Here is a 14,489-nt window from a genome sequence, read left to right on the forward strand (position 1 = left end):
GAGGTGTTCTTGCTTCCCTGGCAGGGTTCAGAAGAGATGCCCTGCTGGTTGCAGGTATGTCCTGATGACCAAGTGCCCTCTGCCTGTTAGATGGTTGTTGTGGTAAGTTGCACGTTAGGAAGTGGCTGGTTACGTAGTCCCACAGCCAAGACGGCTGATCATTTCAGCTGCGAATTCTCTTCGCATCAAGGAAGCAAAGGAGAACATGAGGCACGTGGATTTTGTGTACCGTTGAAATAGAGCGTGCAAACCACAGAGGATATTCTGGAGTCTCTTGATTCCAACAACTACTTCTTACCGTTTCTGTCAAAGTCTCTCTGAATTTTGGCAGAACTGGCAATGACAGCTGAGAAGAGGGTGGGCAAGGAAGGCAGCCGGGGGAGGGGAGTGTTGACCCATCAACAGGCGATGCCCTCTTGGGAACCGGTCTGGGGAGGCCCCCGTGGGGGGTTCCTTGGGGAGGACTTCCAACGATCTCTGCCACAAGTGGTGGGCAAAAGTGGCGGAGCTCTCTTTCAGGTGTGGAAGGTGACTCCACGCAGGTGGCAGCAGCTGGCCAAGTCAGGGTGGTTGTTCAAAGGGATTTTTTGTTCAGAGGCTTTAAAGCAGGGGTCTTCAAACTTGGCCCTTTTATGACGTGGACTTCAACTCCCAGAATTCCTCAGCCAGGCATGCTGGCTGAGGAATTCTGGGAGTTGAAGTCCACAAGTCATAAAAGGGCCAAGTTTGAAGACCCCTGCATTAAACTGAAGGGGGTCTATGAATTGGCGATGGGTTTGGGAACAAGTCGCCCAACCCACTCCCCATTTCACTAATTTTCTCCTCCGGGAAAGTACCTTTTGTGCTCAGTCAGTGGAGGGTCCCTCTGACGTCAAGGCCCGTTCAGAAGGAACAGGGTAGTCTTTCGTAAAATGAAACGAAAAGGGCCCCATCTCCCTGTCTCCTGGTTCCTTGATGTTGGCATGACAGGTAGTTCCTCCCAGAGGGCTTCTTTCCTTTTGTGGTGGCCCGACAGGATGCCTTTTAGATGACACCCCCCCTTACTCTCTCCTTTAACATCTGGCTGATACACTTTGCTTTCTTCTCAATCCAGATGCAGACTGCTCAGAAGGAACAGCTCCGCCAGGAGACACAGCTGCTCCAGCAGACCTTCCTGTCCGAGAAGGACACCCTCCTTCAGAAGGAGAGATTCGTGGAGGAGGAGAAGGCCAAGCTGGAGAGCCTCTTTCAGCAGGAGCTCAAGAAAGCTGAAAGCCTGAAGGCTGAGCAGGAACGTCAGCAGAAGCAGATGGAGCAGGAGAAGGAGCAGCTGGAAGCCACCTTGAGGGATGCCCGGGAAAAGCAGGCAGAAGCGGAGAAGAGTGTCCGTCGCAAGCAGGAGGAGCTCCAGCAGTTGGAGAAGCAGCGTCGGCAGCAGGAGAAGCTTCTGGCTGAGGAAAACCAAAAGCTCCGGGAGAAACTGAGGCAGCTGCAGGAGGAGCAACAGGCTGCTCTGGCTCAGACCCGAGAAATCATGATCCAGACCGATGAGCTTCCCCAGGAGTCAGTCGTGTCTGCAGTAACAGCTCTGCCCAATGGTCAAGACGTGCTCGACGGTCTCTCTCAAAATGGCGAACCTGAGTTGGCATTTGATGGCATTCGACAGAAGGTACCTGCCAAGAAGCTGGCAGAGGCTGGCATCCTGAGCCCAGAAACCTGGGAGAATCTGGTACACGGGAGAGTGTCCGTGCAGGAGGTGTCCCAGATGGAGGAGATCAGGAAGTACCTGCAGGGCAGCAACAGTAGCATTGCGGGGCTCCTGATCAAGCCCACCAATGAGAAAATGAGCATCTACCAGGCCATGAAGCAGCAAATCCTCAGTCCAGGCACGGCCCTCATCCTGCTGGAAGCTCAGGCGGCCTCTGGCTTCATGATAGACCCCATGAGGAACAAGAGGATCTCTGTCAGTGAGGCAGTAAAGGAAGGTGTGGTTGGGCCTGAGCTGCACAATAAATTGCTGTCTGCAGAGAGGGCGGTGACTGGATACAAGGATCCCTACACAGGTGAAAAGATCTCCCTCTTCCAGGCAATGACCAAAGACCTCATTGTTAAAGACCATGGGATTCGGCTTCTGGAGGCCCAGATTGCCACCGGGGGCATCATCGACCCTATCAATAGCCACCGCCTACCTGTGGACATCGCATTCAAGCGAGGCTATTTTGATCAGGAGATGCAACAGGTCCTCTCAGACCCCACAGATGACACCAAGGGCTTCTTTGACCCCAATACCCAGGAGAACCTTACTTACCTGCAGCTGATGGAAAGGTGCATGACTGACCCCGAGACCGGGCTAATCTTCCTGCCACTGACAGACAAAGTAGCCAGAGGACAGGAGCTGGTCTACACGGATCAAGAGGCCAAGGACATGTTCAGGAAAGCCACTGTCTCTGCTCCCTTTGGCAGATTCCAGGGAAAGACCGTCACCATCTGGGAGATCATCAACTCCGAGTATTTCACTGAGGACCAGAAGCGGGAGCTCCTGCGTCAGTACAAGACTGGGAAGATCACAGTGGAGAAGATAATTAAGATCATAATTACTGTTGTTGAAGAGAGTGAGAAGAAGAACCAACTCTGCTTTGAAGGCCTCCGGGCTGCAGTGCCGGCAGCTGAGTTGCTGGAGAGCAAAATCCTCAGCAAAGAACTCTACAATCAGCTGCACCAAGGCAAGAAGACGGTGAAGGAGGTTGCCAATACGGATGCCATAAAAACGTACCTGGAAGGTACTGGCACCATTGCGGGCATCTTGGTAGAGTCAACAGGCCAAAAGTTACTTCTTGCAGATGCAATGAAAAGAAACCTGTTGAAACCTGAGGCGGCCCTGATCCTTCTGGAGGCCCAGGCTGGAACTGGGCATATCGTTGATCCCGTGAGGAACGAGAAGCTTCCTGTGGATGAAGCGGTCCGAGCAGGAATGGTGGGGCCTGAGCTTCATGAGAAGCTGCTCTCTGCAGAGAGGGCTGTAACCGGCTATAAGGATCCCTATACAGGGCAGGTAGTCTCCGTTTTCCAAGCACTGAAGAAAGATCTCATTCCTAAGGACACCGGGCTCCGGCTGTTAGATGCTCAGCTTGCCACTGGAGGCATCATTGATCCCGTGCACAGCCATCGCCTCCCACTTGAAGTTGCCTGCAAACAGGGCTACTTCAGTGAAGAAATGAAGAAGGCCTTCTCTGATCCGGCTGACGATGTCAAGCTGTACTACGACCCCAATGCTCAAGAAAACCTCACTTATGCTCAGCTGCTGAAGAGGTGCCAGGTGGATAAGCAGACAGGCCTCCACCTGCTCCGCCTTTCAGATGAGGCCATACAGCGTCATCAGGAGGAGCTCTACTCAGATAGTGCCGTCAAAGAATCCTTTGATAAGTCAACAGTTGAAGTTCCTGTTGGCAGCCAAAAGGGCAAGACAGTGACGGTCTGGGAGCTGATCCACTCAGAATATTTGACTGAAGAGCAGAGGAGAGAGCTGATACGGCAGTTCAAGATTGGCAAAGTCACCATTGAGAAGGTCATTAAGATAATTATTACAATTATTGAAGAGAGCGAGGCCAAGAAACAAGAAAAATTGACCTTCAGTGGCCTGCGAGCACCAGTGCCTGCTAGTGAATTGCTTGAGTCCAAGGTCCTCAGCAGGCAGCAGTACGAGCAGCTCAGAGAAGGGAAGAAGGCAGTGAAGGACATTGCTGAAGAGGATGCGGTGAAGAGGTACCTGAAGGGGAGTGACTGCATTGCCGGGATCTATGTGGAAGAAACCAAGGAGAAGCTGAGCATCTACCAGGCACTGAGGAAGAACCTGCTCCTGCCCAGCACAGCAACTGTCCTCCTGGAGGCCCAGGCAGCCACCGGGTTTATAGTGGACCCAATAAGGAACCAGAGGTTGCACGTCAATGAAGCAGTGAAAGCCGGCCATGTGGGACCAGAGCTTCACGAAAAGCTGCTCTCTGCTGAGAAGGCCGTCTCCGGCTACAGAGACCCTTATTCTGGGAACACCATCTCTCTCTTTGAGGCTATGAGAAAGGGGCTGATTGTCCGCGAGCATGCCATCCGCCTGCTGGAGGCTCAGATTGCCACCGGGGGCATTATAGACCCCGTACACAGCCACCGTATTCCTGTGGAAGTGGCCTACAAGCGCGGCTACTTTGATGAAGAAATCAACCAAACTCTCTCAGATCCCTCAGATGATACCCAGGGCTTCATTGACCCCAACACCCAGGAGAATCTTACCTACTTGCAGCTGAAAGGGAGATGCATTGAGGACCCCGAGACCGGCCTTTATCTTCTGCCTTTGAAGCAGCCTGAACGGCCAGCGATGGTGGAAAGAACCCAAGTATACACTGAGGCAGAAACCAAGAAGATGTTTGAAGAAACACAAATTGACATTCCAGTAGGAGACCATGCTGGCTCCTCCATGTCCCTCTGGGAAATTATGAATTCTAATCTCCTCCCTGAAGAGCAACGTAAAAAATTGATGGAAGAGTTCCGTTTAGGCAGCCTGACAAAGGAACGCATGATCATCATCATCATTGAGATTATAGAGAAAACGGAGATCGTCCGCCAGCAAGACTTTACATCCTATGATTACATTAGGCGCCGCATCACCGCTGAAGATCTCTACGAGGCCAGGATAATCTCTCTCGAGATATTCAGTGCCCTGAAGCAGGGCTCCAAGACCATCCAAGAGATTCTGGAGATAGAGACCACTTGGAAATATCTTTATGGTACTGGCTGTATTGCTGGCATCTACATTCCATCTAGCAAGCAGAAGGTCAGTGTCTACCAGGCCCTCAAAAAAGGACTGATTAGCCCTGAAGTTGCTCGAACCTTGCTGGAAGCCCAGGCTGCCACTGGCTTTATTATTGATCCTATGAAGAACGACAGACTTACAGTAGATGAGGCAGTGAGGAAAGGGGTGGTGGGACCAGAAATGCACGATCGACTCCTGTCTGCTGAAAGAGCTGTGACAGGCTACCGAGATCCTTACAGCGAGCAGAAAATCTCTCTCTTCCAGGCCATGAAGAAGGATCTCATTCCATCTGAAGAAGCCCTCAGATTGCTAGATGCCCAGCTGGCCACAGGAGGAATTATAGACCCGTACCTGGGTTTTCACTTGCCCTTAGAAATTGCCTACCAACGTGGCTACTTCAATCTGGAGACCTTTGACAGACTTTCTGAGCCCAGTGAGATCCGCAGCTACATAGACCCCTCCACAGATGAAAAGCTCAGCTATGCTCAGATCCTCAAGCGATGTAAGAAGGATGAGAATACAGGCTGCCTTCTCCTACCCCTCTGTGACACTCGGAAGCTGACTTTCAGGGGGCTGAGGAAGCAAATCACAGTGGATGAGTTGGTACGATCAAAAGTCATGGATGAAGCCACTGCCCAGCGACTCCAGGAAGGCCTAACCTCAGTGGAGGAGGTCTCTAAAAAGTTGCAGCAATTCTTAGAGGGCACCAGCTGTATTGCTGGAGTCTACATGGACTCAACCAAGGAAAGGTTGTCTGTATATCAAGCCATGAAGAAAGGCATTCTCCGGCCAGGGACGGCTTTTGAGCTGCTGGAGGCCCAGGCAGCCACAGGGTATGTTATTGACCCCATCAAAGGCCTCAAGCTGACTGTGGAGGAAGCGGTGCGTATGGGCATCGTAGGCCCGGAGTTCAAAGATAAGTTGCTTTCAGCTGAGCGGGCAGTGATAGGTTATAAGGACCCTTACTCTGGCAAGATAATATCCCTTTTCCAAGCCATGAAGAAAGGGCTGATCCTGAAAGATCATGGGATCCGTTTGTTAGAAGCTCAAATTGCTACAGGAGGTATTATTGATCCCGAGGAGAGCCATCGCTTGCCAGTGGAAGTAGCGTACAAGAGAGGCCTTTTTGACGAGGAAATGAATGAAATCCTCCTGGATCCAAGTGACGACACCAAGGGATTCTTTGACCCAAACACTGAAGAAAACCTGACTTACTTGCAACTGATGGAAAGGTGCATCACTGACCCTGAGACTGGGCTGTGCCTCCTGCCCCTGAAAGAGAAGAAGCGGGAAAGGAAGACCTCGTCCAAATCCTCTGTCCGCAAGCGCAGGGTGGTGATTGTGGATCCAGAGACTGGGAAGGAAATGTCGGTGTATGAAGCCTACCGCAAAGGCCTCATTGACCACCAGACCTACCTGGAACTCTCTGAACAAGAGTGTGAATGGGAGGAAATCACTATCTCCTCCTCGGATGGGGTGGTCAAGTCCATGATCATTGACCGGAGGTCAGGACGGCAGTATGACATAGATGAGGCCCTGGCCAAAGGCCTGATAGACCAGTCTGCCCTGGACCAGTATCGCTCAGGGACCTTGTCCATTACTGAGTTTGCAGACATGTTGTCTGGCAATGTAAGTGGATTCCGATCCAGATCTTCCTCTGTGGGCTCCTCTTCTTCCTATTCGGCGAGTCCTGCTCATGCAAGGCCCCAGCTGACCTCTTGGAGTGATCCCGCTGAGGAGACTGGCCCGATTGCCGGCATCTTGGATACAGATACCCTGGAAAAAGTGTCCATTACGGAAGCCATGCGCCGCAACCTGGTAGATAACATTACAGGCCAAAGGCTACTGGAGGCCCAGGCCTGCACAGGTGGGATCATTGACCCGAGTTCAGGGGAGAAGTTCCCCGTCGCAGATGCTGTTAATAAGAGCCTGGTCGACAAGATCATGGTAGATAGAATCAACCTGGCTCAAAAGGCCTTCTATGGCTTTGAGGATCCAAGAACCAAGACCAAAATGTCTGCTGCCCAAGCCTTGAAGAAGGGCTGGCTGTACTATGAGGCCGGCCAGCGGTTCCTGGAAGTCCAGTACCTGACCGGTGGGCTGATTGAGCCAGAGGTGCCTGGACGGGTCTCGCTCGATGAGGCCTTGCAGAAGAACACCGTTGATGCACGGACTGCCCAGAAGCTTCGGGACGTCAACACTTACTCCAAGTACTTGACCTGTCCCAAAACCAAGCTGAAAATCTCCTACAAGGACGCCATGGACAGGAGCATGATTGAAGAAGGGACAGGCCTCCGTCTCCTGGAAGCCTCCTCACAGTCCAGCAAAGGCTATTACAGTCCTTACAACGTCAGTGGCTCCGGTTCCACCTCTGGCTCCCGGCCAGGTTCACGAACAGGTTCCAGATCGGGCTCCAGGCGAGGAAGTTTTGATGCCACCGGCTCCGGCTTCTCCGTCTCCTTCGCTTCCTCCTCCTACAGCTCATCAAGTTATGGCCGCAGATACGCACCAGATCCCAGCAGCAGCAGCGACAGCGCAGATGCAGCTGACCTCCGTGGCACCCTGGCATACCCAAAGGGGAGCTGTGGGTGGAAAGGAAACTGTCCCCCTCTTGAACTGCCCGGAAAACAGCTGCCTGTGGCCTGAAGGGCCCTCCCTGCCCCTCCCCCCCTCCCCCCCTCCCCCCTCCTTCCCAAGCCGAGATGACATGGCCTTCCTTTCGCTCTGCATGTGATCAAGCTACTGGCTAATTCTGCCAATATTTTTATTACTACTACTGTTGCTCTTTTTTAAAACACAGAGTTTCCTTCCAAAGCAGTGCCTAAACTTTAACCAAAAAGACTACACTAATATATTAATATATATGATGGTTCTGACAGTATTTGTATATTGAGAGAGACAGAGATAGAGAATGCGGGCGCATCAGTGCTCCCCACGCCGCTTCATGCCCCCTGGAGCCTGCTCCTTTCCTTCCCAACCAGCCCTCGACCATGCCAGGCCCTTGCCACTGTTTGGCGCCAACCCTTTCAGCCACCCTCCTCCTCTTCACTTCTCCTTTCTGCGGTGCCTCCAGATCACCTGCCTATGCAAAGAATGTCTGTGCCTCCACAAGGACCGGCCGACGGGAGCATCTCCCGCACATCTGCCCTCCCGGCTCCTTCCACCGTGGCCTGGGCTGCCCTCTATTCTGGCCTTCCGTCATGGGCACAGGACTCTCCTGGGTGCTGCTCCACCAACCTCCTTGCTGGCCGACCTCCACACCCAGGCGACTCTGCGCTCGGACCGTAAGTGCAGGGGTCCTGCTACACTGCTGCAAATCTGCTGCCCCTCGGAAGACCCCACCTGCCCACCGCTGCCGCTCCTCTCCCGTCTCTCCTCCCTGGCTGCCTCTGGTGCTCTCTGGCTCCGCGGACCCTGGCCCTCCTCTGGGCTCCGCTCTGTCCCCTCTTGCTGGGAAGCTTGGCAGGGTGGGGGGCACTGCATGCAGCTGGCAGTCTTGGCCGGGAAGCGCCTTGGTCCAGACTGGCTTTGCGGGTGGTTGGGAGCACAGGGTGGGGGGCAGCCTTCAGACCCACATTTCGGGTGCTGTCCCTGCAACCTGTAAGATCTCCAGGAGGTGGGGCTGTGCCCCCCTCTCTACTTTCAGTATGCTCCTGTGTGGCATTCTGCCATGGTGGCATTGATCTGGGGTGGGTCTTTTGACAAGAAAGAGGCTAGTGACACCCCACCCACCCACCCCCGGATTTTGCTCCCCCTCACCTGGCTGCTCATTCATGATGTCTGCTCTTTCTCTCAGACAGTTTCTTCTAGGCCCGCCAAAGAAGACTCCTTGTCCCTGCAAGAAGCTAGCAAGTCTAACGTCGTCGGCTCCCTGGGAGACCCGCATCGGTCTGCTCCTCAAGAGGTAACTGTGGCCCCGGGGCCCCTCCTGGGCTCCCCCCCCTCCTATTCTGTTTCTGGTGAGCTGGAGGTGAAACTCTGAAAGCCGTGAGGCTAGGAAGGAGGCCAGCTGTCCCACCACCTGCCAGGCTCCGGCCTGTGCTTCCTCCCTCCCGGGAGGAGGAGCTGGGAAAGGGCTGCAGCCGGGGGGGGGGGGGTTAGGCTCATCCCCACTGCCCTGATGTGATACAGCATCATCTCATTTGTGGTTCCTCTGGTCTCATCCCATCCTGTTTCTTTCTTGACTTTCTTTTAGTGTTGCTGGATGTCCTCCCAACTCCTTCCCGGCTACCGTGGAACTCCTGCCCCGGGTTGAGCCCCCCACCACCTCCCTTTGCAGTGGCCAGGAGAGGGCAGCTCCCTGAGACTGCCCCTCCGCCCAACACCAGCCAGACGGCCGCTCCTCTGTGCCTCGGGTGGGGCGGATCTCCGCCCTGGAGTCCCGGGACTGTCCTGGCCAGGTCTGCCTGCCATCCTTGCGCTGTCGGCAGGAGGCTGGCCCGGAAATGCCGCAGCAGCCGTGCTGACAGCAGCCGCTGCCTGTCTCTGCCCCCCACCTCAGGGAGCCCCCGTTGCCGGTCTCTGCAGCCAGCGGTCCCTCTCGAGGCAGAGCTGTTGCCAACCGAGAGGGGGCCTTTTCACCCAGTGCCAGGGCCTTCCATGCACGGACATCTCCCCACCCCGGTCCCCCCTTCAGGTGGAAAAGGCAGTCCTGCAGCAGCCCCTCCCCCCAGCCCCATCAGCCCCCCCCCCTTCCAACAGCTTCTTATTTGCGTCTGGATCCAGCCATCCCATCCCTGGCATTTGTCTCTCGTCCTCATTGCCAGCTGCTGTTTTGTTTTTGCATGCTGTGTTTACTTGGGGGAGCCCCTGTCCATTTCTCCTCCTCACCCCCCCCACCCCCACCCAGTGGCCTGCTGGGCAGCCTGTGCCCAGAGCTCACCTTGTTCTAGATTAGACCTTTCAGACTCCTCTCTATTGGGTGGGGGCAGGAAAACACTACACCCGACTTGTAAATAGCTTAAAGTGTTTGTAAAAACCTGCAGTGCGGCCCCTCGGCTGGGAGAGCAGTAAAGGCGATTTAATGAACCGGCTTTGTGTGGTTTGTTCCCCTCCCACTTCCTGGCCCTCTCTTGGCCCTGAGCCAGCAGCACAGGGTGAAACACTCAAAGTCGTGCAAAGGACCAGTTCCTGCAACCTGACCTGGGACTGTGGCTGTGTTTGCACTCCTTCCAGGCAGAACGTTTTCACCTAGGCCCCCGCCCCCCCGCCCTCCCCTTTGCAAAGGGCCCGTTGGCTGCTGTCAGAGGCTTTCTGAGCGCTGCTTCCTAAGGAAAGGGTCGCCTGGGGGTCTCGCTGCTGGGAAAAGCAGGATCCGGCCTCTTTGTGCCTTGCCGTTCCCAGCCCTCTGGAGCCCCCTCCCCGGCCCCCCTTTTACGGCTCCCAGGCTTTTCAGAAGCCTCTGCTAGTGGCAGCAAGGGGGGGAGGGGGAGCCCCAAGGAAGAAAAAAGGCTTCGGGTGGACGAGCATGAATGGGCCGTTTCTGTGTGCTGTGCGCACAAGTGAGGAGGCACTAATCTCTTCTTCCCAGGAGGCTGGAGGGGGAGGGGTGACTCTTGCCACAGTTTTGACGGGGGGGGGGGGGGCTTAATTAGCTACCGGGCACTGAGAGTCTCGCTGGTTGCTGGAAGGTGCTCTGAGAAATGCTCTTGTTGCCTCTCACCTGCACAAGGGCCAAAGGCCCCGACTGCTAGCGGCAGCAGCTTTGGGCTGGGGAAGCGTTTAGGCAGCTTAGTGCAGGACCGCATCCCGGTTGTTGTTAGTTTCTGTGCCTCCCTGCCCCCCCCCCTCTGTGTGTGTGTGTGTGTGTGTGCGCGTGTGCGTGTGTGTCAGGGTGTGGTTTAGCAAACAGCTAGGCAAACTCAGCTTGTGGGTTCATGGCTGACATCCAGAGAACCAGGATCCACAGTTCAGTGACCTCTGTGGCATCCAGCCAGTCTTAGGAAAGGAAGGGCGTCCGTCTTTCCCGGGAGCCCTGCGTGCGAATGCAGCACCCCCTCTTTCCCAGCGAGGTGGATGCTTTCGGTTGGGCTCTGCCCTAAGAAAGCTGAACTTCTGGAAACAAAACAAAAAGAAGGGTGTTTTTAAAACCTGGGAGAGGGAATGTCCAGATTCCTGGCTCCAGTGCTGGGAGTGGGAAATGCATACGGCGGTGCTTAAAAGTTTGTCAACCCTTTTGAATTTTCAATATTTCTGCATAAAGGTGACCTAAAATGTGAACCGTTCCCTACACAAGTCTTAAGATAAAGAGAACCCAATTAAATATGTCAAAAACATTTATTTATTAAAATTTTATGCCACCCATCTCAAGGAGACCAGATGGCTCGTAGCCCCCTCCTCCACTCGGGGACATCGGTGGTCTTCCGTGCGCGACCTTGCTGCGTCAGGCGCCCTCCCGCAACACTTCTGTTGGGTTAACCTCATTCCTTGGTTGTGTGAATTGGATGCTGTGGGTGACTGTCTGACTGTGTGGCCCAGTTTCTCTTGACCTTCAGTTCATGGACAGAGACCCCAGCATTTGCTGGCACAACCCAGAATTCGTAGCTGTGGCAAGAGAGACTGCAGAGCAGATGCCACTACAGACAGACGAGGTCCTTGTGCTGAGTGCAGCGTTCACCCTCCGCCAAGGGTCACGCTCTTCATTCAGGTCCAGCTCCAGAAGGTCCTATTTTGATCTCCTCTGTCCTCAGAACATTCTCCTTTCTGGCTTATCCAGATGTCTTTCACAAACTGCACGTGGGCAGCCATGTTCTTCTGGGAGGCTATTGGCTTTCTGCTTGCACTCTTGTTCAGGGGTCCCCTGAGGGGGTCTCGTGAACGCTGACATTCGCCAATGCAACTAAGAGGACCCAAGGCCTGGAGAGTAAAACATACTAAGATTGGTTGCAGGAGTTGGGTTTGGCTAGTCTAAAGAAAAGAAGAAACGGGAGACATGATAGCAGAGTTCCAGTGTCTGAGGGGCTGCCACAAAGAAGAGGAGGGGGTCAAACTATTCTCCAAAGCACCAGAGGGCAGGACAAAGAAACAATGGTTGGAAACTGATCAAAGAGAGAAGCAACCTGGAACTGAGAAAGTTCCTAACAGTGAGGACAATTAACCAGTGGAACAGCTTGCCACCAGAAGTTGTAGGATGGTATACGTTCTCCTGCTTGAGTGGGGGCTGGACTAGAAGACCTCCAAGGTCCCTTCCAGCTCTATTCTATTCAATTCAATGCAAGAGAGACCTTGAGTGGCTTAGAGGCTACTCAGGTTCTTGAGATCTGGAGGATTGCTCTTGGGGTGACTCGGCTTGGTTGACCACTTGGTGCTGAATTGGCTCATTTGCACATGATCTGCCTGACAGCAAGCTGGTGAAGTCCAAACTCTTTGGAAATACTTTGGTAACATTTTCCACCCTGGTGATCAACAAATGCTTTTGGAAGTCCTCAGAAATCTCCTGTTAGAGCCACTCCCACATATTTTCATCCTGAGGATCAGACTTTTCATAGGAACGCCCGGAATTTAAAGAATTCTGCTGGTTTAATAAAGCAGGAACTCCCACACTCACACCTGATTAGCTTCCCATTGATGGGAAATCTGAGTCAAATTTGCCCTTCCAATGAACTGATCATCCTGGAGGTTCAGATATTTTTGCCACACACAATTATGTAGCTTTGGATAATTTTTCTCACTAAATGAACCAGTATAATTTTTTTGACTTATTTGTTTAACTTGCTTCTGTTTATCCTATTTTACCTCGTACCTGTGTAGAAATGCTGAAAGTCCAAAAGGGGTCAGAAACCTAGAAGCACCACTGTAGTTCCTAGGGGCTTTGAGGCTGAAACATCTCATCTGCACACGCTACCACCCTGTGCCTGGCCAAGGGGAGCCCGGGTGGGGGGTGTTAAACAAAGGGCCCTCACCCCATTTGCCAAGCAACTCCTGCGGGCTGTCAAAAAGGAGGGTACAGGGAGGGGCTCAGAAACCACCTTGTGGGGCATCCCTCATCAAGGAAGAGGGGCGATGAGCGAGAAACGGTCTGCAGAGAGCATCTAGGGAGATTCTCCATCGCCCAGGTCGTGGTGGTCCCAAAGGTGATTTTGAAAAGACAAAATGAGAGGCATTCATCCACGCATGAGCTGCCATAATCTCGGCCAGGTGGTCTTCAAGGGCAGCCCCATGTGGAAATCATCACAGTAATCCAGACGTGTGTGTATGTGTGTGTGTGAGACCAAGGCATGAGTGACCATGAGCAAGGCCGCCTGGTCCAGGAAGGGGTTACAAGTGCCCCCCCAGACAGATCGATGCAAAGGCCTCTCCAGCCAGGGCTGCCCTTTCAGCAGGAGCCCTGAGTCCAGGAGGACCCCCCCCCCCAAATTGCGCATCAGCCCAGCCCAGGGAAGCGCCACCCGCCCAGAGCCAAAGATGAAGCATCACCAGGGCCTGGACGGGGAGGGGATAAAATCCCACAGCCACTCTGTCTTGCCAGGACTGAGTGGGAGTCAGTTCCTCCCCAGCCAGAGCCTCACAACCGCCAGGCCCTCGGCCATCACCGCCAGGGCATCCCCTGTCCAGCCAGTGAGGAGACGCACAAGTGGGATTCATGGCCTATGATGATACCAGGCCCCGCCGGACAGCTGCTTCCCCAGGGGTCTCGCGTTGGAAAGGAGAGGTGCAGGGCCCCAGGCCCCGGCCCTGCCCTCCTACTAGCCCCTAACCAGAGCTGATCATGGAGGAAGGAGGAGAACCTCCGGGCCTCCCCCTGCTAACCACGACACTGGCCCAGAAGGACGCCAGGGTGGATGGTATGGAAAGCCACCGAGAGGGCCAGAAGGCTCGGCCTCTCTCCATCCCCAACCCTCCAGCGGTCAGCACCCTGTCAGTGCTGTGCCCTGGCCTGAACCCTGATCGAGAAGGGTCCGGCCACCTGGCTTCATGCGGGGCCCTCTGGAGCCGTGCGCCGGCCACCCTCTCTTCCCTAAAAAGGGATCGGGGTGGGAGGCTGGACGAACGTTGTCCAATACTGCGGGGTCCAAGGATGGGCTCTTAATCCTCACTCAGACCTGATCAAGGCCACCTCCCAGGAGCCCTAAAGCAACCAGGAGGGACCGAGCTCGCCGTCACAAGGACCCTGCCCGCCTCCTCAAGAGCCACCAGGTCCCCCATCACCTCCAAGAGTCCAGGTCCAAGAGAAGTTGAGCAATTTTATCCAAGAGATGCCAAGACCGTTCATCTCAGCAGCCTGCAAGGTCTCCCCGGTGCCTCCTTACCCAGGGAGGGCCTGCTCTCGACGGGCCTCTTGCCTGGGGAGGAGGCAGAAGCAAGAAGTGGCAAAGTGGGGTGAGGAATAGGGACAGACACCTTTGGGGGACAAGGGGATGGACTCTTCCACCCATCTGTCTGGAGGGGGAGACGCTCTCCTCCTCGGTCTAAGGGAAGCCTGGCCAAATGACACCTGTTTATTCAGCAAGGGAGGTGGCTGGAGCACATGGGCCATGTGGTACTGAGTGCTGCCAAGGAATGAGGTCGATGGAGGGCGCTGCAAAGGAGGACGCATAAAGGAGGAGGTTTCCTAGGGCTGAGGTAGCCAGAGCAGTGCTGGGTTTGCAGCCTCGCCCTGCAGGTTTTCCTCTTGCTGGCTCGCTCATTCTCATGTGCAGTGATGAGAGAGGCGGCCAGGTGTGAACGCAACCAGAACAAGCGATGCAAACTAGGGGCAGCCGCCTTCTCC

At 54.5% G+C, this 14,489-nt stretch overlaps 1 protein-coding gene across 1 annotated transcript in view; it reads left to right on the top strand.

The window, feature by feature from the left end:
- The window catches only part of PLEC (plectin), a 47,929-nt gene extending 38,121 nt beyond the window's left edge, over positions 1 to 9,808 (top strand). The window contains exons 34-36 of the mRNA XM_083359165.1: positions 1,094 to 8,064; positions 8,577 to 8,684; positions 8,976 to 9,808. Coding sequence (XP_083215291.1) covers positions 1,094 to 7,426 — 6,333 coding nt within the window. The 3' untranslated portion in view covers positions 7,427 to 8,064; positions 8,577 to 8,684; positions 8,976 to 9,808. The remainder of the gene's footprint in view (positions 1 to 1,093; positions 8,065 to 8,576; positions 8,685 to 8,975) is intronic.
- Positions 9,809 to 14,489: the final 4,681 nt, after the last annotated feature.

Source organism: Vipera ursinii, assembly GCF_947247035.1.
Source record: "Vipera ursinii genome assembly, chromosome: 3".
NCBI lineage: Eukaryota > Metazoa > Chordata > Lepidosauria > Squamata > Viperidae > Vipera > Vipera ursinii.